This window comes from Cannabis sativa, chromosome X (assembly GCF_029168945.1).
Source record: "Cannabis sativa cultivar Pink pepper isolate KNU-18-1 chromosome X, ASM2916894v1, whole genome shotgun sequence".
Lineage (NCBI taxonomy): Eukaryota > Viridiplantae > Streptophyta > Magnoliopsida > Rosales > Cannabaceae > Cannabis > Cannabis sativa.
Genome location: NC_083610.1, coordinates 7,406,303 through 7,432,563, shown reverse-complemented (window position 1 = coordinate 7,432,563; position 26,261 = coordinate 7,406,303). Strand labels below are relative to the sequence as shown.

General features: G+C 35.0%; 1 protein-coding gene across 1 annotated transcript; it reads right to left on the bottom strand.

Moving 5' to 3' along the window:
* Positions 1-459: 459 nt before the first annotated feature.
* Positions 460-24,182, bottom strand: LOC115703160 (exocyst complex component SEC5A). Its single transcript, XM_030630666.2, has 21 exons — positions 23,633-24,182; positions 22,951-23,102; positions 22,686-22,780; positions 22,258-22,452; positions 21,441-21,568; positions 21,199-21,357; positions 20,979-21,083; positions 20,047-20,121; positions 19,564-19,701; positions 16,275-16,457; positions 15,614-15,748; positions 14,633-14,759; positions 14,333-14,543; positions 13,335-13,450; positions 13,011-13,245; positions 6,329-6,422; positions 2,177-2,254; positions 1,986-2,042; positions 1,218-1,367; positions 919-1,134; positions 460-798 (listed from the first exon to the last, which is right to left on the bottom strand). Exons 1-21 carry the CDS (start codon positions 24,059-24,061, stop codon positions 577-579), a joined length of 3,300 nt encoding a protein of 1,099 aa, XP_030486526.2. The 5' UTR covers positions 24,062-24,182; the 3' UTR covers positions 460-576.
* Positions 24,183-26,261: the final 2,079 nt, after the last annotated feature.

Sequence of the window (26,261 nt, the reverse complement as noted above, 5' to 3'; positions counted from 1 at the left end):
TTTGGTACATTCCCTATTTATTTCGGCATATAAAAAAAAAATTGATTAAATTATTTCATGATCGTATATTTTATAGTTATTTAGGACTACTTGTAAATTTTCAAAATTTTTTGAATAGTTTACAGTGCCAAAAATAAGATTCACATATTTTGCTGCACAAACGACTATTTTTTCTTATCATGTGGTAACTACGTAAATCTATTTAAACAATTTCAGAATTTTATGAAAATTTACAAATAGCCTAAATAGTTACAACGTAAGCAATCATGAAAAAAAACAAATAGACTAATTTTTTTTTTTTTTTCTAAATATCAAAACAGATAAAATATCTACCAAAACAACTATTCACAGAATCTATTATGGAAATTTTTTCCTATAATATATACTAATAAACCAAGCCCAAAAAAAAAAAACATACAAACAATAAATCTGTAGAAAGGAGGCAAAGGAACACATAAATGAAGAAAGCAACTCATATAGAATCTACCACTTAAAAATGAAAAAACAACTTGGGTGTCACTCAATCATCCAAACCACAACTTTTAGAATACACTAGAAAAATCTGTCATGGGAAAATCATCGTCGTCTTTGGCGAGAAAAGCTTGGGGATCCAGTTGCAGGTATTCCTCTAAAGTTTCTGCTGGGTGAGTCCATTGGACCCCTGAAGGAAGCATAAGCAGATTTAACAGATTCCGATAACAACTCCATCGGAATTGAATCGGCAAAGCATGCTGTGTTGATGCGGGTCCTTTCAAGTTCTAACTGAAGCAACTCGGAACTATACTGCTGAGCAAGAACCTAAGAAAACATAACAAATAAATAAACACTGTTATAAAGGCAAAGACAATTTAGAAGTCGCCAATAAGACCCAATATCAATAATAATTAACTACACTAAGAAATCAGAGAGAGTTATTACAATTAGATCATCTGGTGAAACACTCATTCCTTGCTGTCTATCATCGGCAAGTGCATCTTCACTTCCACGGGTAGGTCGTCGGTGATGCACTGGATTCTCCACAGCTTCAGTTGCACTCTCAGTGGCTTTCTCCAAAATCACACCTTGTAGAGACTTCAAAGACTCTCTCGCATCAGGGGTAAAATAAGGGTTCAATATATTCTCGAAATATTCAAGCTGCAAGGTGAGGGAATTAACCTTTGAGGCATCTCAATGCTATTATATTTAGACATAAACAAACTTCTAGATGATAACTTTACCTCAAGCATGAGCTGGCAAAATCCGTTCATGTCAAGCAACCTAAGATGTTTGTCCTTGTTTTCATGAAAAAGACTGAGAAAGATATCAATCAGACCTTCCAAAAGAATGCCGAGTGTCTTATCCAGAAGGGGCTTGGCACCAGAAAAAACCTAAAAGAAAGAAATAGGTTTCTCATATAAGTTGGCTATGTAGAGTAGATGTCTTTTTTTCTGAAATAAACATTCATTACTAAAATAAAAGTTAAACCTCATGGTCATTACAAATAACATCAGCTGAAATAAATGGCACGGCTACCATTCCAGTTAAGTTTTGAGAAAAAACTCACCTAGCAACATTATGAGCCGCAAAATTGCCAAGTTTAAGGATAAAGGCAAAATTACAACTCAAAACCTGTTTAGAGAGTCTAATACAATTCAAAACATAATTATCAATGCTCCAAACAGAAACTTTCTTTTGCAAAGCCTTGATAATTGTCTCGGAGTCGCTCCCTATGTTAAGTAGATGTCATTCCTTAGAGAATCTAAACTCAACTAAACATAGTATAACCTCAATCTAAAAGTCCGCTAGAGATTAATAATCTTATGGCATAAAAAATAACTGGAGCATGAAAGACAGCTTAAATTCTTATTTGTAAGAACAGATGTTGGCAAATCAAATACTTTTATCATTCTACCAAACAAGCCTAACTAGAGAAAATTAGTTCTTGGGATTAAGATAATTATAAACTAAACTAAACAAGTATCATAGAGAAGGAATGCATTAAGTACCTCTGCATGAACAGCTACTAAATTGTGCAGTAACTCCACAGCTGCATCTCGGACACCCTGCACAAAACCAATTCTTCTAACAACTTCTAAGGGAAAGAGGTAAAGGAAAAAGAAAAAGAAAATGTAATAGTAAAGTGACAGGGGACGTAAGAAAAAAGCACTAATATGACATGAAAATCACTACATCTTACTTTGACTGCAGGTGCACCACCCCACTGAACCCCAGAATCCAACAAATAGTTTGCCGCGGCAGTTCTGATCAAGTTCGCCTGATAAGAAGAGACATCTTTCTTAGTTAAGAATTGTTTTAAATGGTGGATCAAAAATGTATTTTATTTAATAGATAGCAAGTATTTATGTACAAAACTAAGAAGACTAAAATAGGGAGCTAGGAAGAAATTGGAAACCTAATTATAAATCTACAACTAATATACAGCTAATATATATTCTAACACTCCTCCTCAAGTTGAAGCATAAATATTAATCATGTCCAACTTGTTACAAAAATAATCAACCCGCACTCTATTTACAGTCTTCGTGAAAATATCCCCAAATTGTTCTTCAGTATTCACATATCATGTGGAGATTAAGTCTTGTTGAATTTTCTCACGAACAAAATGACAATCAATCTCAATGTCCTTAATTCGCTCATAGAATACGAGATTTGAGGCAATATGAAGGGCAACTTGATTATCACACTACAATTTTGCTAGAGTTGAAGTCTTAAACCCGACTTCAGTCAAAAGTTAATAAATCCACACTATCTCATAGCTTTATATTCTGATTCTGCACTGGATCTAGATACAATATTTTACTTCTTACTCTTCCAAGAGATCAAACTGCCCCCCAAAAAAACACAATAATCTAAAGTGGATCTTCTATCCACCTTGGAACTTGCCCATCCTGCATCCAAGAAACACTTAATCTGGGTGTGTCCATGATCCTTGTAAACAATACCTTATCCTGAAGCTCCTTTCAAGTAACACAAAATTTGCTCTAGTGTTGTTCAATGATAAATTATTGGAGACGACATAAACTGACTAACACTAACTGAGAATGCAATGTCTGGAGGAGTCACAATTAGATAATTCAACTTTCCAACCAATCTGCAATATTTCTCCAGATCTTCAAAAGGCACCCCATCACTTGTAAGATGCACAACTAGATTCATTGGAGTACAGCAAGGTTCGGCTCTCAATTTTTCTATCTCACTTAACAAATCAAGTACATACTTCCTTTGAGATAGAAAAATACCTTGTTTACTCCAAGTGATTTCGACTCCAAGGCAATACTTAGCACCCGAAAATCATTCGTATGAAACTAAGTATGAATGAAAGATTTAAAGGTTGAGATGCTTCTAGTGTTATGTCTAGTAATAACGATATCATCCACATACACATCTAACAAAATTATACCAGCACTTGATCTTTTATAAAATACCATATGATCTAACTTACTTTTCAACAAACCAAATTTCTCAACAACCTGACTAAATTTACCAAACCAAGCACGAAGATTTTGTCTCAAACCATATAAAGACTTGCAAAGACGATAAACTCGCCCTAACTCTCCCTGAGGAACAAACCCGGGAGATTGCTATATACACAACTTCCTCAAGATCTCCATGAAGAAAAACATTTCTAATATCAAGCTGATGCAAAGGCCAATAATGAGTAATTGCTATAGAAATGAACAGTCGAACAGATGTCAGTTTAGCAACAGGAGAAAAAAATATCACAATAATAATCCACTCCATAGGTTTGAGCATAACCCTTAGCAACAAGACGGGCCTTTAAGCGAGCAATTGTTCCATCTAGATTGACTTTAACCGTAAACACCCAATTGCACCATGTGACCCGTTTTCCTAAAGGCAGATTAACCAAGTCCCAAGTATCATTCGCAACTAAAGCATTCATCTCTTTTAGCATTGCAGCAAGCCAACTAGGATGAGACATGACTTCACGAACAGTTTTAGGAATAGTGATAGAATTGAGAGAAGCAACAAAAGAACAAGAAGAAGAAGACAAATGATTATAACAAACAAAATAAGAAAATGGATATGTACACTTACGTTTACTTTTACGTAGTGCAATGGGAAGATCATCGTTGAGTTCTGAATCTGATGACGAAGATGCAGGTGCAGGACATGAAACAGAGGTGGACGTCTAGAGTACACTATGATAGGAGGCGGGGGAGGTGGTAAAGGTGCAAGAACTATGACCAAAGCAAGTGAAGGAACAAGAGACTTATCAAAACATGTATCAGGAGCAAAGGATGTGACAGAATATACCAACAAATAATCATCTCATAGACGAGTAGGAGTAGGTGAAGATGAAGATGAAAAATAAGGTGCATTTTCTAAAAACGTAACATTAATAGAAAGCAAATTAAAGGATAAATTAAGTAAAAGAAAGCAAATTAAAGGATAAATTAAGTAAATGTAAGACAGACGACAAAGTAAGCAAAAGTGTAGGTGTAACAACGCCAGACCCGAGAATAGAAGATGGTGATCCATAAGGTGTAGATGTAACAGTGTCAAACCCAAGAATAGAATAGACTAGAATTACCTGTCATGTGATTTGTGGCACCAGAATTAGTGACCCACTTGGAGGATGTGGAAAGAAAGCATGCATTAGATTTACCATAATCAGCAATTGCAATGACAAAAGGAGATGAAGACTTGAGTGTTCATGGTACCTTGAAAATTTGGCAAATTCAACCGCAGAAATAACAACCGATTTGTCAAATGTATCGCTAGTGCTTGCAACATTAGCAAACTGTCTTTGTTGATTTTTTAACTGCAACTTTCTACACTCAAATTTGGTGTGATCAGGCTTTTTACAATAGTTGCAAAAAATGCCTCCAGGATCCGATGTTCAATTGTCAAACCCTTGTGGATAACCCCTTTCTGTCCACTTGAGGTAGAAGAGCTTCCAGGTGAATTACTATTATTGCAACTTACCAAACCACTGGTAAACAAAGCAAATGGAGTAGTTTCAGTATGAAAAACACGACTAAAAACATCTTGCAAAGATAAGATGTGGGATCCAGAAAGAACTTGTGTTTTCGCAAAATCAAATTCAGAGGAGAGTCCCACTAGAAAGCTCATGATAGCCATCTGCTCTTGTTGACGTTGTTGAACCTTCACATCAGGAATAAAAGGCAACAACGTATTGAGTTCCTCATATGTCTTCTTAAATGTCATAAAATAGTTTATGAGGGATTGATCTTGTTTTTCTACCCGATAAAATGCTTTGCACACATCATACATGCAAGTGAGATTTCCTTTGCTAGAGTACAAAACTTTCAAATACTCTATTAGTTTTTAAACAAATTCAAGGTGATTGATTAAATAATTTACCTCATTTTCAATAGAATTTTAAATCTGAAGGAATAAGCAAGCATCCTCCCCAAGTCATGTCAAATCAGTTTTCTCCTTTGAATGACTTTGGAGGATCATTAGTCAAGTGATCATCTTTGTCAATACTCCGTAGATAGAGGTGAATAGCCTTGCTCCAATCCAAATAGTTTGAACCACTGAAATTATGGTCAGTAATTTTAGACATTACCGACATCATATTCATCACAATGGTTGACTTATTTTCTGCCATAATCCTCAAATAGCGAAGCAAGAACAAAGAAACGAAGATTCACACCAAAAGATGACGAACAAATTTCAACGATCACAAAAGAAGAAAATAATGGTCAGAACGAATGCACCACAAGATCAAAAAGACAGAAAAAGTCAACTGAGGGAGAAACGACTGAGAAAAAGCTCCTCACGCACACTCAAGCGCCGGCGCATGGGGTTTGTTGTAGAATCTTCAGGCGTCGTGTGTGGTTCACTTCCGAGGATTCTGGCCATCAAACTTTAGGGATCTGCAGATCGGCGATTGGGCAGTATGCGGGTACCGAAAATGAGAGTTCACGTGCTCTCTAAGTATGTTTTCCAGAAATGAACTTTAAGGAAAAGGAAGAACGAACCCTAATTGCAAATCTCAATTTGGTGAAAAACCCTAATTTCAAATTGTGCTCTGATACCATGTTATAAATGGTGGATCAAAAGTGTAGTTTATTCAATAGAATAGCAAGTACTTATATACAAAACTAGGGAGACTAAAATAGGAAACTAAGAAAAACTTGAAAACTAAGTAATTACAATTCTACAACTAATATACAACTAATATATACTCTAACAAGAATCAAGCTTTAGCACAAACAATCTAGAGATAGAAACATAACTACATGTTCCATTTACAATTCAACTGGGAAACACAAGGGGGGGTGACCTGTGCAATTTACATTAAACTTTAAGAGGAAAATAAAGTTTAGCTATACCTTACCTTGGCAAAAGTATATTGCTCGAGGACTTTCTCTTCAAGCTTAGAAAAAGACATCATTAGATCTTGTAGGTCACTTTCCTCTTCATCCTTTTCCCTAAAACAAAAGACATGGCACGATCAATGGCATCAGTAAATAAACAAAAGAATATTTCAAGATACATAATACAACTTAACGTAGCCAATCAGTAGCTAAGGAGATTCATCACATATAATCTGGTACAAAATACTCTCCGAACAAGGAATTTAGCTCAATCCTTGCTACAGAATACTCTCCAAATCAAAGGACACTATAATGGTAAATAACAATTATAAAAGCAAATAATATTTTTATATATACAGTATAATTGTATATTAGTTGTAGAAAATAGTAAATTGTATTTAGTAATTTTCTATTTGTATTTAGTTTCCCATTTAGTCTTCTAGTTTTGTATATAAATATATATTATTCTATGGAATACAACAAACAATTCAATTCACCATTTTCTACATGGTATCAGAACAATACTTAGAATTGTAATTCGAAATTCAAAAATAAAGTTCATAAAAAAAAAATTAGGGTTCGAGTTTATGGTTCCTTTTTCGGAACCTTAATTAGAGTGCGAGTTCTTTCTCACAGCCTACATAGACGGATTCCCAACCGTCGATCTACAAAACCCCGAAGTCCGGCAGCCAAAATCATTGCATGTGGGCCCCACACGCCGCCAATCGTCGTCGCCCTGACTCTTGCGCGTCGACGCATGAGGGCGCATCCAGCCTCCTTTTTGGTGACGGTCAACGTCTATCACGCTCCCGGCCTTTCCCTATCCTCCTTGCATCGGTTTCCGGTGGTTCTTATCATTTTGTGGTTTGATATTATTACCTTCTTCGTGTTTGGGTGTTCATTTTTTGGTGATCGCTTTCTTCCTTTTCTCTTTCAATTGTTTTTGCTTTCAAGATTATGGCAGAGATAAAATCATATTCTAAATCAGTAGTTGTGTAGTTCCCATGATGTCTAAAATCACAGACCATAAATTGATTGGTTTGAATTATTTAGAATGTAGTAAGACGATTCAACTGTATCTGAGGAGTATTGACAAAGATGATCACTTGACTGCGATCATCCCAAAGATTAAGACGATTCAAGAAAAATATGACTCCATGAGGATGCTCGCTTGTTCTTTCAAATTCGAAATTCTATTGATGGTTAGGTAATTAGTTTGATTAATCATTGTGAATTGGTTAAAGAATTAATAAATTACTTGGAGTTTTTGTATTCTGGCAAAGACAACATATCTCGCATATATGATGTTTGCAAAGCCTTTTATCGTACGGAGAAACAAGATCAGTATTTTATGAGTTACTTTACAGAATTTAAAAAAACATATGAAGAGCTTATAGTGTTATTGTCATTTTAGTCCTAATGTGAAGGCTTAACGGCACTAACGACAACAAATGGCTATTATGAGTTTTCTTGCAAAACTCTCATATGAATTTAACTCTGCAAAGTCACAAATTCTCTCTGGTTCTGATGTCTCCTCTTTACAAGATGTGTTTACTCGTGTTCTTTGCAAAAAAAAAACTAACTCTTCAGCTCATCTTAATAGCGCTTTGGTGAGTCGTAACAATTTTGCACCATGAAAAAATTCTACTCCAAGTGGATACAAAGGAAGTATTTCACAAGGACCTAATAATCGAACACCGAATTTCGGGAGCATCATGTGCAACTATTGTAAGAAACTAGGCCACACCAAGTTTGAGTGTAGGAAGTTACAGTTCAAAAATCAACAAAAACAATCTGCTAATATTGCTAGCACTAGTAATTCATATGACAAATCGGTCCTTATTTTTGCTAATGAATTTGCCAAGTTCTCAAGGTATCAGGAATCACTTAAGTCTTCGTCTCTTTTTGTCACTGTGATAGCTAATTCAAGTAACTCTAATGCATGCCTTTTTTTCACATCCTCAAAATGGGTCATTGATTCTGATGCCACAAATCATATGACAGGTAATTCCAGTCTCTTTTCCACTTTTCAATCTCATAGTCTTACTTCTACTGTTACTTTAGCTGATGGATCACCATCTTCTGTGCTTGGATCTGGCACTGTTGCTCTCACACATTTGTTCACTTTGTCATCAGTCTTACATTTACGTAATTTGTCTTTTAATTTGTTTCCTGTTAGTCAACTCACTCGTAATCTAAATTGTTTAATCTCATTCTTTCCTGATCATTGTTTGTTTCAGGATCTTACAACGAAGAAGAATATTGGTAAAGGACATGAATCTGGCAGCCTGTATGTTCTTGATCCACTTCCACCAGCCTCTATTGCTTGTCTGAGTGTTGCTTTCGCTTTTGAGGCTTATTGTCGTTTGGGCCATCCATCCCTTCATCTGCTTAAGAAACTCTGTCCAGTATACTAATGTATCTTCATTAGATTGTGAGTCATGTCAGTTTGCAAAACATCATCGTATTAGTTTGAGTCTTCGAGTTAATAAACATGCTAGTGTTCCTTTTAAGTTAGTTCATTTTGATGTTTGGCGTTCTCCTATTTTGTCTCAACCTGAATTCAGGTGTTTTGTCACTTTTGTAGATGATTATTCTCGTGTAACTTGGTTATATTTACTGAAAAAATGTTCTGAGTTGTTTTCTATATTTTGTGCTTTTTGTGCTAAGATTTAAAAGCAGTTTAATATGTCTGTTCGTACTTTGCGAAGTGATAATGCCAAAGAGTACACATCTGCACAATTTCAATTTTACATGACTTCTAATAACATGCTTCATGAAACTTCTTGTGTTAATACTGCACCTAAAAATGGTGTAGCGGAACGTAAAAACAGACATCTTCATGAAACTGCATGTGCCCTCTTGTTTCAAATGAAAATTCCCAAACCTTTTTAAGCCGATGCAGTTTCCACAGCATGTTTTCTTACTAATCTCATGTCATCCTCTATACTTGATGGTTAGATCTTATTAAAAATTCATTTTCCTAGTAAGTCATTGTTTCCAGTTGCTCATCGGGTATTTGGCAGTATTTATTTTGCTCGCGATGTCCGTCCACATGTCACCAAATTAGACCCTAAGGCCTTAAAGTGAGTCTCTCTTGGTTATTCTCGTCTACAGAAAGGGAATATGTGTTATTGTCCTAATCTCAAAAAATATCTTATTTCTATTGATGTTACATTTGTGGAAAATACACCTTATTTTTCATTTTCACCTACTCCTACTCGTCGGGGGAGGATGATGATTTGATGGAATATTCTATTACATCATCTGTGCCTGATACATGTTCTGACGAGTCTCTTGTTTCTTCACCTGCCTCGGTCATAACTCCCACAATGCCTACTCCTCCACCACCTCCATTTTCTAGGCCTCCTACAGTGTACATCATGCGTCCACGTCCCGTTTCATGTCCTGCACATGCATCTTCGTCATCAAATCCGGAACTCAAAAATGATCTTTCCATTGCACTACGTAAAGGTAAACGTCAATGTACTTTTTTTTATTTCTCCTTTTGTTTTTTATAATCATCTCTCCTCTTTTTTTGCTTATTGCTTCTCTTGATTCTATCACTATTCCTAAAACTGTTCGTGAAGCAATGTCTTGTCCTGATTGGCTTGTTGCAATGATAACAGAGATGAATGCTTTAGTTGCAAATGATACTTGAGACTGGTTAATTTACCTTTAGGAAAACGAGTCATAGGGTGCAAATGGGTGTTTACGGTTAAATTTAATCAAGATGGAATAATTAATCGCTTAAAGGCATGTCTTGTTGCCAAGGGTTATGCTCAAACCTATGGAGTGGACTATTGTAATACTTTTTCTCCTGTTACTAAACTCACATCTATTTAATTTTTCATTTCCATGACAGCTACTCATCATTGGCCTTAGCATCAACTTGATATTTAAAATATTTTTCTTCATGGAGATATTAAGGAAGAAGTGTATATGGAGCAACCTCCTGGGTTTGTTGCTCAAGGGGAGTTAGGGCAAATTTGTCGTTTTTGCAAATCTTTATATGGATCGCAACAAAGTCCTTGTACTTAGTTTGGTAAATTTAATCAAACTGTTGAGAAATTTGATCTATTAAAAAGTAAGTCAGATCATTCTGTGTTCAATAAAAGATCAATTGCCGATATCATTTTGTTAGTGGTGTATGTTGATGACATCATTATCATTGAAAATGATATTGAATGCATCTCACCCCTTAAGTCTTTCATTCATACCAAATTTCACGCGAAAGATTTAAGAGTGCTCAAGTATTTCTTGGGTATTGAATTACTCGAAGTAAACAAGATATTGTTTTGTCCCAAAGGAAGTATGTACTTGATTTGTAAACTGACACAAAAAAAATTAGGAGCAAAATCTTGTAATGCTCCAATGAATCCGACTGTACATCTTACACGTGATGGGGAACCATTTGAAGATCCTGAGAAATATCGCAGATTGGTTGGAAAGTTGAATTATCTACTCGTGACTCGCCTAGATATTGCATTCCCAGTTAGTGTCATTGGTCAGTTTATGTCTTCTCCAACAATTCATCATTGGGCAGCATTAGAGCAAATTCTATGTTACTTGAAAGGAGCATCAGGACAAGGTATAGTTTACGAAGATCATGGACATACCCAAATTGAGTGTTTCTCTGATGCAAATTGGGTAGGCTCCAAGATAAATAGACGATCCACTTTAGGACATTGTGTATTTGTTGGGGGCAATCTGATCTCTTGAAAGAATAAGAAGCAAAATGTTATATCTAGATCCAATGCTGAATCAGAATATAGAGCTATGGCTAGGGATACACACGGGGCTGGAAATTGGCGGGGAGTACTCCCCCGTCCCCATTCCCATTAAGCATTTTCATCCCCACCCCCGCTTATTTCCCATCAGGGATAGGGCAAAGAATCCCCTAATGGGAGCGAGGACGAGGCAGGGAATCCCCTAATAAAAAAATAAAGTTTATAATAAAAATTTAAATATATAAAATATTAAATTTCATAAAAATTAAAATATTACATATTAATTATTATACAATAAACTAATTATTATCCAAAACACAACTTAAAACTCATAAAAAAAAAATACTAATATACTAAAAAAATACAAACATAAATTATAAAATATAAAATATTATTAGAAATATAAAATAAAATACTAAACGGGTCCCCGTCGGAGCAGGGAGTGTCATTCCCGTCCCCGCCCTGTTTAACATTCAAGAACAAAAAATAATTCTCGTCCCCGTCCCGTTCCCTTTTTAGACGGGGAATCCTCGCCCTATTAAGGGCGGCCCTGCAGGGCCCCATCCCAATGAAAATGTGCATCCCTAGCTATGGCACAGTCTATGTGTAAGGTAATATGGATTTATCAACTTTTGACTGAATTCAAGTTTAAGACTTCTATTCTAGAAAAATTGTGGTGTGATAATCAAGCTGCTCTCATATTGCCTCAAATCTCGTGTTCCACGAGCAAACTAAGCACATTGATATTGATTGTCATTTTGTTCGTGAGAAAATTCAACAAGGTCTGATCTCCACAAGATATATGAAGACCGGAGAATAATTATGAGATATTTTTACAAAAGCTTTAAATGGGGTGAGGGTTGATTATCTTTGTAATTGGGCATGATTAACATCTATGCTCCAACTTGATGGGGGTGTTAGAATAATAGTTGCAAGAATTAGGGTAAATTATATTTAGTAGTTTCCTATTTGTATCTAGTAGTTTCTCATTTAGGTGGTGTTTGGTTGGAGGTAATAAAATGGAATGAAATAGAAAGAAAACAATTTTCATTCCATTCCTTTGTTTAGTTACATTTAAAACCATTGGAATAATTCCAATGGAATGACCTTTCTATCATTTTGGTGGAATGACTATTCCATTTTAAAATAGAAGGAAAGACCATTCCAATGCAAGATTTGAAAAATTTAATAATTTTTTTATCAATTTTTTTATGCATTTTAAATTTTATTCCATTTCATTCCTAATCCTATTCTCATTCTCATTCCTAACCAAACGCCACCTTAGTCTCCTTATTTTGTATATAAATATATACTATTCTATGGAATATAACATACAATTCAATTCACCATAATCTACAGATAACAATAAATAAATAAATAAATAATGACAAGTAGATTTTGGTTAGGCTACTAGAGCCATAATTGGATCCCAACCTCGCGACTTTCTGAATAGAGCTTATGAGCTCAGACGTCATTGTTTGCCCAGAAACAGATCACTCAAATTCGTATTCAACTTCTTTGGAATTGTGCGGAGTTGGTTGTTACTAGGACAGATTGATTGAAAGAAATGATAGAATAGTTCCAGATAATGGATGTTATTTTGAGACAGAGAAGATCAAATGTGAAAATGTTGTCACTTCTCTTTTGTTGACATAAAATTAAGAATGTTTGGTCATTAGTGAGTTTTCAATAATGCGAGAGGTGGCTGAGGTCTTGTTATAAACATGTAGGGTTTTGGAAATGCATTTGTTTTTGTTCTGGTAATAAATATGTTGGTTTCATTTCTTCTCAAAATAAATTTTAGTCATCCAGTTCAATGCTTTGGTGTCGAGTAAAAGGGTCGTCTTTAGTTTATTATTATTATTATTATTATTATTATTATTATTATTATTATTATTATTATTATTATTATTATTATTATTATTAGTTTGTTTAAAAGAGGAGGTGAAGCAATGGAGTTTGGGTTATATACCTAGACTGCAGCCAGATGTGCTTGTATTTGTTGTACAGCTCAAACAAAAGTCCGTCTTTGCAATAGCCAATATTACTCAAAACTATCAAGAGTCTTTGATGTGGATCCTGTACACTTCCTGGGAGATCAGTCAATGACTTGTCTTCTGATTCATGAGAATGTCCATCGTGAAAATGTGAAACGTCTTTCCTTGTTTTATATTGTGAAAGCTCATTCCCAATTCGCTCCAGATGACCTAATTAATGTAAGGAAGACAAGTAAAAATGCTGGATACATTGAATACTTCCAAGTATTACTTAGGTTGGAATCTTATCAATATCATACCAGCGAAATCCAGGTAACAGTTCAAAAATGCTAGTCTAACAGATTCCTGAATATCTTGAAATTGAGAAAACATATCTTCCGATTTTGCGGCTTCATTCCTAAGAGACTGAACCATCCTGAAAAATAAGAAACAATAACTTAATGGCTACAAACAAATAGCACAAAAATAGAGACAATTTCATTTCACCAATCAAAACTTTATCCAGGCATGCTGAATATCTGTCAAAAGAGCACAAAACAGAAGGATAAAATCCATATATGTTTCCATTTAATCTGGTCAAGGAAGGAAAATCAGTTTATTCTTGAACTTAAAGTCAATTTTCTTCGTTCCAGGTTAAGGGCATGAAACCTTCATATTTCCAAGTGATTTAACTTTCAGAGGGTTCTCCCATTCCTTTTCCAACCCAACTCCCGTGAAATTAATATGATAACCTTCTGCTTAGGATGTGCGTTGAACTTGCATTCCCATGGTACGAAATGTACAGTAGGACACCCACAAAATTCAAGTTTGTCTAACTATCAGTAACTCCATCAAAGGTAACAATAATCTGATAAGCCTCCAGTCAAGTTAGTATACGCTAGGAGGCCACGAGACATTTAAAGATAGGGCTGTTATTTTCTATTCCAGCTATAATTGTTTTGTTTTTTATCTAGTTGGCAATTATTTTATCTAGCTGGCTATTTTGTCTTAGAGGGTTGTGTTTTATTAATTCTTTTTAGATCTTAGCTGGCAATTAAATTATTCTGTCCAATACATATAAATAGGGGGCTGATTCATTGTGTAAAGCAGGTGGGAAATAGAAGAGATTAGACTCTAGGAGAGAGCAGCCCTCTCGAAAGGTTGTAATTGGAGATACTAGCATCTCGAAAGTTAGAATATTTTTTTAATTCATCATTAATAAAGAGATTTTCTTTGAGGGATTTTATAATTCTTTGTACCAATTTGGATAGATACTTTATTCTCTAAGAACCTCATATCATAATCTCAAGGGACTTACAAACTGATCTGATCCATCACTGAGGCCATAAGAGAACGGAAAGCTAGAGGCAGAAAGGATATTGTGTAAGGAGATTTGTTCCTCTCAATAATTGATACTGGAACCCATATTTCTTCTTTTGAAATTTCCTCAGTTGATGCACGCATCCATGAGCAAAGCTTCAAAATGTAAATCTTTGTTATCTCTGATCGAAGTGTCTGCAGAGCAGTAACTGTGGCATAAGAAACTCAAACAATTTAGATTACTGTCTGTAAATGAATAACTTGCATGCTTGCAGCTACTTGGTGATAGCTTATATACCAGCAACTAGGGGAGCTGATTCCTTCACTTCAAAAGCCTGGCAGGCTTTAGTAATTTCCTTTATAGCATCACTCATAAATGAATGGAGAATATTTGACTCTTCCAGATCACGAAATGTGCTATGTACCTGGGCAGCAGCATAAATTTATCATCAACCACATGGATGCAGGTAATTCAGTTTGACATAGAAGAATGCTTAACTCAAATCTGAAGCAGGTATAACAATAGCCGTAAAATATGTACAGGGAAAGAGAACTAGAGAAGATGAACAGTGAAAACAGGGACGCAACATTGTTTTTCGTTTGAAAAATATAGACCCAATAGAAATATATAATGTCAAAGCTTACATACATTACTAGCATAATTATTTTGAAACTACCACTGTCAGAAACTAGTAAATCTCCTACCCTTTTTTTCTTTTTTTTCAAAATAAATAAATAAAATAAAATCAGTTCTATACTATATTCTCTTATGCAAGAATAAAAATGCATGTCAGATTTCATAACAATAACACATCAAGAAATGGAACCTTATCAGTGAACCAATATCTTGACTGTCTTGTCTGGCTACACAAATCTTATACATAAGTATTTAAGATCAACTTAAAGTTCCCTTAAATGCCAACTCAAGCCAAATAAATAAATGTGAAAACTTACACGTACCTTATAATTTTCTCTAATTTTGAAGTAAACAGCGTTATATGCTGGATAAAATATAATAATAGAAAACACACATTCTTTCAAAGAAAAAAAAAAAAACACACAGAAAAAGGAAAAGGAAAAAAAAAAGCAATAGTAATATATTAACAAGATAAGAAATTAGATGGTCACTTTGATTACTTGCACACAAATAGTAGATTGGAAGTAGATTTGACTATAAAGATCAAAATGGCATTAATAGATTGAGTTAGAAACCAATAACGACAACCAGAGTACTTTGTTTATTTAATGGACGACAGAATGACACAGCCAGCATACTTACTTTCGCCTCATAAGCAGATATAGTACTGCGAATCATTCCAGCAACTTCATCGAGAGAATGCGATGAGTACTTTCCATCCCCAAATTTATCCTCGATTTTATTTGCAGAAGTATTAGCAATTGATTCCAAGGAAACCTGAGACAACTGACATAATGAGATAAAAAAAAAAAGAACAAAAAAATGAAGGAAAAACCAACTATTAAAAAGATTCACCTACAAGTTGGAAGGAACAATATAAAGACGATTGTTGAAAGATTTCATTAACATGCCCATTTAAGTGATTATATGAATAGATTTAGCACAGTTCTTTTTTTTTTAGTTACATTCTTTTCTGTTTATGCAAAATACTCAATTTTTAATTTAGTAATGGAAACAAATATAGAGATTTATTTCTGTCCTTTGAATGTCTACAATTTACTGCACAAAATTTGTAACCTAAATTTCAATTAAATCCATCAACTGTTTCTGTTCACATGGTCTGAGAGACAACTAAACTCTTTCTCTTTGATGCTATTTGGCCTTAATTGCTAATACCCCTGTTCCTCTCATTATTGTCCATACCATTGCCCCTCAAATTTGATTACTTGTAGCCTGTCTAGGAACTGTGTTGACTAAAGTATATAATTAATGTGAAAGCTTCAATATGAATAACTCAAAATACCTTAGCAAATTTTCCACTGAAAACAGAAAGTGCTATTTTCCAGAAGGCTGGTATATGATGAATAAGTACAGCAGTTAATCTTCGGATATATCTCCCTCTAAATTTATCAACTTCTTCGCATGTCAAGTCTACTGGCTGATAGTCCAATGGAAGGTGATTGTCCAATGAATTGTTGACATCTGTCTGGCAAAGGTAGAACAAAAGAACATGTGATTTATTTTTAATACAAAATGACTATTAAAACAGAACACCACAAGTATAAATTCCTTGTCAAGCAGCAATAGCCATGTCCTGACCACAACCACTGGAAAATTATATAAACTAAGTAACTCCTATACAAGTAATATAAGATTATCACAAGATTATCATGTTGATGTTAGAATTATTATTGTAGACTAAAATAATTATAGACATAGCCATAACCACTGGAAAATTATATAAAACTCCTATACAAGTAATATAAGATTATCACGTTAATGTTAAAATTATTATTGTAGACTAATAAAATCATAGACATAATTCCATAAACACAATCATTAATAATGTGAATATCCATAATGGGATGGTTAATAACTACTAAATATATTAGAGGAACATAAGAGCACCCATATAACTATAATTACCCATTAAATTATAGTCTACCATTAACTAAACCACATTAACCCAATCGGCCCATAACCCCTCAGGGTTTATCAAGGTGTGATATATATAAAGTGCAAGAGGGTTTAATTAATAGTAATGTGGGTAGTATAAGGGGATAGCTCCACATTTGCTTCTCTCTTAGATTTACCACTAATCTTGTGTTTGTGTTGTTCACATTAGAGATTCTTAGTGTCAAATGGCTAAGATGGACAATATTTCTTTAGGAGGTATGTTTTCTCAATCATTAATGCTCTAAATAAATGCTTGGATCTTTTTTTTTTTTTTGATAAGGAAAAATAAATGCTTGGATCTTGGATTGTTTTTTATGATCATTATTGTTGTTATTGTTCGATTGTTTGATTGTTGTGATTATAATACTTATATATGTTTTGTATTTAATAATTAGTATTTAGAGCCAAAGTTATTAATTTTAGAGCTTAATTTCTTTGAACTAAACCCATTTTTCAAATCTGATTCTTTTTTTTTTTTTTGTAATTTTCGAATTAATGTGTTTATAAAGGATAATATGAGATTTATAGTTTTTTGGATGGGTTTATCTCTGTTTTGGGATGATTGTTATTGTTAAACACTGAGTTTTCTTGAAGTTCATCAACGGAGGAAAACCCATTTTGGGTTCATAATATTTTGGCTATTATTTTGTATTTTTGAGTTAAATTAAATGGATATTGGAAATTGATAGAAAATTGAAAAATGAACAAAACCCCCCAAATGGTGTCAGATTTGGTGGTCGGAGATGGCCTATCCGACCGGGTCCCGAAGCGGGTCGCGCCGATTCGAGTTGCAGACCTGCGGGGTGAATTTTGGGTGACAAGGACGGCAAAAACAACATGTCGTCTTTGCTCCAAGGCCAGCTCCTTAGCAACACCAAACGACATGTCATTTTCAAACCCTTGCTACGCGTCGTTCTCCCCGAACATGTCAATTCCCAAAAACGACATGTCGTACAAACACAAAAAAAAAATCTGAGAAAAAGATTAAGGCACGTGGGGGCGCATTCATGGCTCTTTTTTAGGCCATTTTTCACCATTTTATTTCATTTTTAATTTTCTACCATTTCTATGTATTTTCTCTTATGCACAATATTAATTTTATGAATTTTATTCATAATTTTGGTAAACTAATTTTATTGTGGCATAATTTCATGTTTATTTGTGAATTTATTTCAACAATTAGTGCTTATATTTCTTACTTGTCGTAAGATTAAGTATGGAAAATTGTTTGGTAATGAGAAATATTTAAATATTAATTTATTTAAATTTTGTATCTTTTTCAAAATTTGCATTATTAAGATCCATACAAATAATTAATTATCCTATCGATAATAATAGCTTGCTAAGGATGCTTAATATGGTAAAGAAAATTTATTAAATATTATGAATCACAATTTATCTATCTTCAAAATTTGTATATGACGTGTTATGAGGCTACATGTCAAGCTATATGGTTGCGAAACTTCATTTCAGCATTGGGTGTTAAAGACTCTATCTAGAGGCCGTTGAAATTGTATTGTGACAATTCCGCAACAGTAGCTTTCTCTAAGAATGCTAGAAGTACTTCCCGCTCCAAACACATTGACATAAAGTACTATTTTGTTAAAGAGAAAGTTGTCGAGTCTTTCATTTCCAATGAGTACACACCTACCACTGGCATGTTGGTGAACCCACTAACGAAAGGCTTACCCATATGTATATTTTTAGAGCATGTTGCTCGAATGGGATTGTTAGGAGCCTAAATTGTTGAGCTCAGTGGGAGTTTTGTTATTATGTATTAAACATGCTAGTATTTTGTATGGAATGCTTATAACTTGTGTTCTTGAACATGCATAATGATGTTGTAGTCACTTCTTGTTGCAACTGTCATATTTATATGTGTGTGTTGTTTACTGAAGTGACGGGTACAAAAGGAAATGAATGCACATGTCTCAATTTGTTGTACCACATGCATATTTGGTTTGATTATTAATGATTGTTATTGTATTGAAAGTCTTCAAAGCCAAGTCATATGTAATATTTATCCTATTGATATGATATTGTGTATGATTTAGTTGATAGCTTTATGAGTTGGACAATGGTATGGTGGTTGATAATAGTATCCAAGTGGGAGAATGTTAGAATTATTATTGAGGACTGATATAATCATAGACATAATTCCATAAACACAACCATTAACTATGTGTCTAATAATGTGAATAACCATAATGGGATGGTTAATAGCTACTAAATATATTAGAGGCACGTGAGAACACCCTTATGACTATAATTGACCTATTAAATTATAGTCTAACATTAATTAAACCATAAGGGTTAGGAGGGTGTGATATATATAAAGTGTAAGATGGTTTAATTAATGGTAATGTGGGTAGGAGAAGGGGATAGCTTCACATTTGCTTCTCTCTTAGATTTACCACTAATCTTGTGTTTGTGATGGTCACATTAGAGACTCTTAATGTCAAATGGCTCACATGGACAATATCCCTTTAGGAGGTATGTTTTCTCAATAATTAATGCTCTAAATAAATGTTTGGATTTTGGATTTTTTTTCATGAGCATTATTGTTTATTGTTTGATTGTTGTGAATATAATTCTCATATATGTTTTGTAGTTTAAAAGTTAATGGCTAGACTTACAGATTGGTTTGGTTCTTGTTGAATCTGCTTCCATTTTGCATCAGATAGGGCTTTCTCTCGTATCTCATTGTGCAAATTTTCCATTCTACTTTCATGATCCAAGGTGCACTTCTCTAGCAAACCACGAATTCTTTGGTTCTGCAACGAAACATACTACAATTTAAGTAATCTAACAATTTACTGTATTGCATTAAAGAAAACTAAAGGACACAAAATCATCTAATGTATGCCGACATTGTGTTCCCTGGTGACCATGTAGCTGATGTTAATTTACAAATTTGGAATGTATAAACAGATCTACTAGAAAATAAATTTAAATTCAAATTCAAAAGGTTCATGATTGATTGTGTGCACCAGCTAACCAACTTCATCTACATAACCTAGCAACATTGATGAAGAATTCCTAAAGAATTTAGTGCAAAGTATAAAAGTTAGTTTGCAATGCAATTTAGCAACGTGAAATGATAGGAAACTTTGCCTTGCCTGTATATTTAAGTGGTGCCAAACAGGATCTGAATCAGGTTCCAGCTCTATCAACAGCCTCACAGTGTTTTCGAGCTACATGAAGCAAAAAGAGAGCAGGAATAGCAAACGAAGAAGGTAAGACAGCAACATAATGGAAACCTGGGATACATACTGCAACTGCAAGGCTAAAAAGAAAAGGTGTTGACTATATTTTTTTGAACAAAGATTTGGTTATTATTTATTTATTTATTTATTTTTGAATGCGAGAATTGAAAGAGTCTTCCATGCAGGACTCTAAGGTCTTTTGTATTGTCCAAAACATGCCAGACAGTAACACCCCATTAGAGCCTCAAACCAAGTAAAGTTGTTTAGGAAATGCACTGAATCCTAAAAGGAATAAAAAATAATTCTCATTCATATCACTGAACTGCAGATCCAATGTCTAGCTTTTACACAAAAAATCCTAGAATAAAGGGAAAACGTTTGTGCCGTCATGTTTCGATAAAACCTAGTCCTTACCTCCCATCTGTAAACTTCTTTTAACATAAATCAAGAAACCTAGCCCAAATCTTAAGCATATACACAATTATACAATTTTTCTTCTTGTAAACCAAGAAAAACATGTCACTACAAAACCATTCAGGAAGCTAAATCAAATTTAAATAATAATAATAAAACTAACTACATAATCATAATATTCTGGCCCATTGTATTGTTCTCTCGTATTTGAAGGATGTTCAATGCAACCTACTATCCCCAGAGCAGTTGATTACAAGTTTTATAAAACCAAAAAGAAAGACGAGTAAACATTTGTCATACTTATATGAGATGAAACTCTAGTCAGCACTCAGCACATAACCCCATAAGGGATAAAGGTACCAATTAAATTACTCTTGCTCAAGTGTCAAGAAAAGAAAAACAAAAAATCAGCAGGTGTATTATAGGCTTACATTTGTTAAATCTATTTGTGGATCTTCCATAGACTTATACAGCATGCCTTTGAATTCATGCATCACTTTCTCAACCTCTTCAAGAACACGTTTCAGTATTCCCACCTGCATAAAATAACAGTCTCTCTAATTTCCTCTCTAGAAAGTTTTCTGGAGTTTTTTTATTATAGTAACAATTTTCAGACAGTTAACTGCAAACAATAGAAATATATTGTCCTACATGAGATGGCAGAGCAATGGATTTCGCCTTCTTGTATTCCCTAACTGCTAAGTCAAATTCTCCCTTACTAATGCTCCCACGTATTGTACTTGGCAGATTGAATAATGTCCGGAACCTCTGCAACATTCCTTGAACTGACCTGATTTTCTCAGCTTGAGCCTACAGCAGTCATTCATGAAATATATGTTTATAAACAAGCTGAGAAGAACTTCCAAACCAAACAAGAAATAGGTATCACAAACCTGCCTCTCAAACAAAGGCTGAAAAGCACGATTAGCCAAGGAACTCACTCCTTCAATACAACTAAACAAATGTGAAGTCCCTGATCCTTCAGGGTCTTCTTCAATCCGTCTTAGCTTTGATTCAATATCTATTTCAATGGAGATATTACCCACATCATTAATTAAGAAACAACCCAGAAAGTCTGCAGAAAATCTAATGTTTTTTTTGTCACATCGGAAAATTAGAGAAAATTAATCTTCCTACTTTCTTTTTTCAATTTTTCCCTCTCTTCTCATTTTCTCCTATTCTTTCTTATAAATCCAATCGATTATAACATTCCAAGAAATTGTGCACCACAATCAACCTCCTTACTGCCTACGTCACTTTGGGACTAAAGCTCAATTTAGTAAAACTTGTAGAAAAGCTAGAAGCTACTTATTTAGAAAATAAATAGTCTCCAAAATTTGGCTTATGTTTTTTCTCTCCCTAAAATTTGATTATACAAGTCTCTAAAACAATAAATAATAACAATTGAGGATGAGGATGCACAATTAAATTATTGGCACCGACAAAATTGATTTTTAGTTCTTTTTCCCACATATATCGGCTTTCTAAGGGAACAAATTCATCAATATTCTTATAGCCATGAATGTATCTAATTGACTAGAAAACCCACATATATAACTCTAATTTATCTTCTTTCAAATATAAAACGCTAATTTCTTACGATTTCACAATTAGGAGCAGCTTCTTTGAAACCAGAGTTTAAAACAAAGTCCTTGACACTAGCCCATCTATGAAAGGTCTTATCTTATGTGATATACCAAGACTTCTTACCATCAATTGTGGTTTTGCATGAGACAAAACAATCAAAGTTGTCTTTAACCAACTGTTTCCTTTGCTGAGTACGCCCCTTAAGATCACTCTTTAAAGCCACAGCACCACCCTCTAGGTCAGCTGCACTAGTATCTTGATGTATCCGAGATAGAAACAGTTTTGCATCAAATTTCTCAGAAAAATACAACAACTTTTCTGCAGCCATTAACATAAAGGGAGATGTTAGCCACAGACAATTAAACAAATATTCAATTTACACGATGCACTAACAAATTTGTCTACAAACTTTAGGGCTCATATGTCTACAATCTAATATGTCATGGAAACTAGTATCAAAAAGAAGTGCTTAATGTTTCAGTATGTCTAAAAGTATTTGAGGGACAAGATTGCAAGCAATTAGTTCAAAATCTGATACATAAATGCATTACCACGAAGGACGTGATCTACATGCTCTCTTTCATGCTTAGATGGAGAACTTTCTGATGTCTCAGTTATCAGCCTGAGTGACTTGTTGTCTATTATACTACAAGAACAATATGAGCACAAGTAAGTACGAAAAAATTTTTAAAGAAAAATTAGAACAATGAACTGAAAACATATTAATTGTGCTTCCATAGCCAGCTATGGAGCATGATGTAAAATAGTCTTATCATGATAAGGAAGAATAAAATCTGGAATTTAATTATGGCTTACCCCAACCCAAGTGGATCAACACATTCCATGCCACGAGGGAAAGATTGTAAAGTAGTAAGTCCCTTTCGCCCCACTGCTGATACTTTCTTCTCGAATTTTTGAGCTACGGGTGCTGTTCTTGTCTCTCGCATACCTCGAACCCTGCGAGTAAGCTGTAAGAGAAGCATCATAACATTAGATCTAAATATCCCCACCAAACCTTTTATACAACAAAATAAAATGTCATATCAGTATTGGGAAGCATCATATGCTATTAATACAGAAACCCATTCACATAAATAAAAGAATCAACACGCAACAAAAATCAACAAATGCACCATAACCAAAAACACATACATTTTTTACTAATGACTTATAATAAGGATTCTTCTAATGCTAATAGTCCAGTACAAGAAAGTGATATTTCTGGTACTGGTTCAACTAGCTTACGCTCTTCTGACATTCTTTCATCCAAACGAGATATGAAAATCCGCTACTTTCTTAAATTGGTATTCAGTATTCTACATAGATGATATTTACACTCCCTCACAATTTTATACTCAATCACTAGCTCAAGTTCATTTATTTTCTTCATTCAAAGAAATACAGATTCTCACCAGTGACAATTCTAACTAAACAAATAGAACAAAAAACAAAATTATATTTGAAATAATTAAATATTTATTCAATTAGCAAAGAGTACCTCAGTCTCGTCAACGCGCTTCCAACGATCGGGCTCATCTCCATCCCAGCCGCCATCGTCGTCCTTCCCAGAAGCTCTGCCAGCCACAGGTCGAGACCTGGAGCCCAGAGCACCAGGTCGGAGACTATCTCTGTCAGTGGATTCATCATCGCCGCTGGAAATGCTGAGCATTTCGACCTCGGAATCTTCATCGTCGTCCACCATACGTCTCGCCTTTGCTCCTCCTCCTCCCCCGCCACCGGCCTTGGGTATCTGAGGGACGGAGGCTTTCTTCGGGTGAGGCTGAGGTGGTGGTTGAACGTAATTGGCGACGGGCTTACTGTTGTTGCCGGAGAATGGTCTCCGGTAAACGAGATCTCGCTGAGATTGCTCTTTCAGCGCCATTTGGAGAAGCTCATCCTCGTCCAGCTCCTCACCGTCGCTCGACATTCTCTCTCGTATACGTCGTTAATGGTGGTCTGAGTTGCTGGAAAGCCCTTCTTCCGTAGATTGACTCTGACAGTCTGACTCTTGACTACTTTCTTTTTTTTTTTTAGAAAACAAACTTGTTATTATAAATTAAAGGGAAATTTGATACGTACAATACTTTATAATTTTTTCTTTAAATGCATAATTATTAAAATTGGTCATATATGATCACTTTACTAATTTCTCAAAACTACTCCTCACATTTCAAATCTTAATCTCAGCCTCTCTCTTCCTCTCTCTCGGTGAGCCTCCTCAACCCACAAAAACTCGAAGTTGTGCTCATGGTGACGGTGCACGGCGCAGGCAACTTCGTCCACCCATGGTGACCCAGCCAATCGACGATGAGCCCACCCACGCCGAACCGAAACCATGTTCTTTATTTTTTATTTTTTTGTTTTTTTAAAAAGTTTAGATTTATTGTGTTTGTGATTTTGTTTGGGATTGTTTGTGAAACCTATTATTTGTTAGATCTAAGAAATTTTGGGTGGAATGGGTGGATTCGAATCTGCAAATTTTTTTGGAGAAGAAGACAGTCCGATGGGGTCGGTCCGATGGTCCCGATGGGTTTGGTCCGATGGGTCCAGTCCGATGGTCCGATGCTATGGGGTCCGATGGTCTTGGCTGGATGCTTTTTTTTTTTTTTTAATTTTTGGCTCTGGGTCCGATGGTCTTGGGTGGATGCTTTTTTTCTTTTAATTTTTGGCTCTGGGTTCGATGCTCATTCGGCTGGGATTTTTTTTTGGGTTTTGGTCCGATACACGATGGTGAGGGGGTGACGGAAGAGGGTCCTACGAGGTGGAGAGGGGGGTTGGGTCGGGTCGTAGGCGGTGGCGAGGGGGTGACGGCGCGGTGGTGTGTTGGGGTGTTAGGTTGAGAGAAAAGCTAGAGAGATAGAGGAAGAGAGAGAGTTGGGGTGTTAGTTATGTGAGGGTTATTTCTGGGTTTTTCATAAAAGTGTCATATTTTTTTTATTTTGAAATGTATTGGTTTAGGTATAAAATATTAGAGTTTTTAAAGTATAGTTTTCCAAATTTCCCTAAATTAAATGGGAAGGTTATTTACAATAACAGAGCTTATAGGCGGAGGTAAACAATCCAACCAAAAACACGTTTTATAGGCGGAGGTAAACAATCCAACCAAAAACAAGTTTCATTTATCCCTAAAGTAAACTTAGCCAAGCTATCAGCCGCCATATTAGCGGAACGTTTGACGTGAGAAACATTTACATTAGAGAAAAAGGACAAAAAAAACTAGAAATATCAACAATCAAATCTTGAAAAGATGAGATTACAGATGAAGGTTTGTATAAAGCATTAGAAAGTCGAAGAGCATCTGTTTCAATTTGAGAAATCGGCATTTGGAGTTGTAGTGTCCAATTTAAACTATGAAACAGTGTAATTGCCTCCATTTCATGGGATTCAAAGCAACTTACAAGTGGTTTGGAGAAGGCTGCTGCAACAGTGCCATTGGAGTCCCGATTTAGAGCACCAATTCCTGTAACTTTTTTGGTGTTGTCAACTGCAGCATCGACGTTCAGCTTGAGTGATCCAGGTGCTCGAGGAGTCCACAGAATTAGTGTATTTGCAGCAGGAGATAGCAATGCAGGAGTTGGTGTTTCAGGCACATGATTCAAGTGTGATAGATCTGGGCAGTATTTCTATTGTGCGTGGTTGAAATTGTGCCAGTAATTCATAGCAAAAAAAGCAAGCTCCTTGGCTGTCTTAGCTCTATTACCATGAACAACTTTGTTTCTCTCAGTCCAAATTGTCCACATAATATGAAAGATTTGTTCCATCTTTAGTTTCGTGTATATTGCAGCCAAATGTACCAAGTAGTCGCCTTTGCGCATCGTCATAGAGTTGTTCCAGTCAAGCACAAAGTTAGAGTGTCTCCAAACTGATCGAGCATACTTGCAAACAAAAAGGGCATGTCTTATGGTTTCCCAAGCTTGATGACATATGGAACAAGTGGAGTCTGTGATTACTTTTCTCTTAACAAGAGTTGTTGCAACAGGGAGAGCATCATTATAGACACGCCAAAAAAAGATCTTAAGTTTTTGAGGCAATTTCAGCGACCAAAGGAACTTCCACCATGAGGCAGTTGATGATGAACATGAACTGCTATCAGTATCCTCAAGAAAAGCTGCCAAATGGTAACCTAT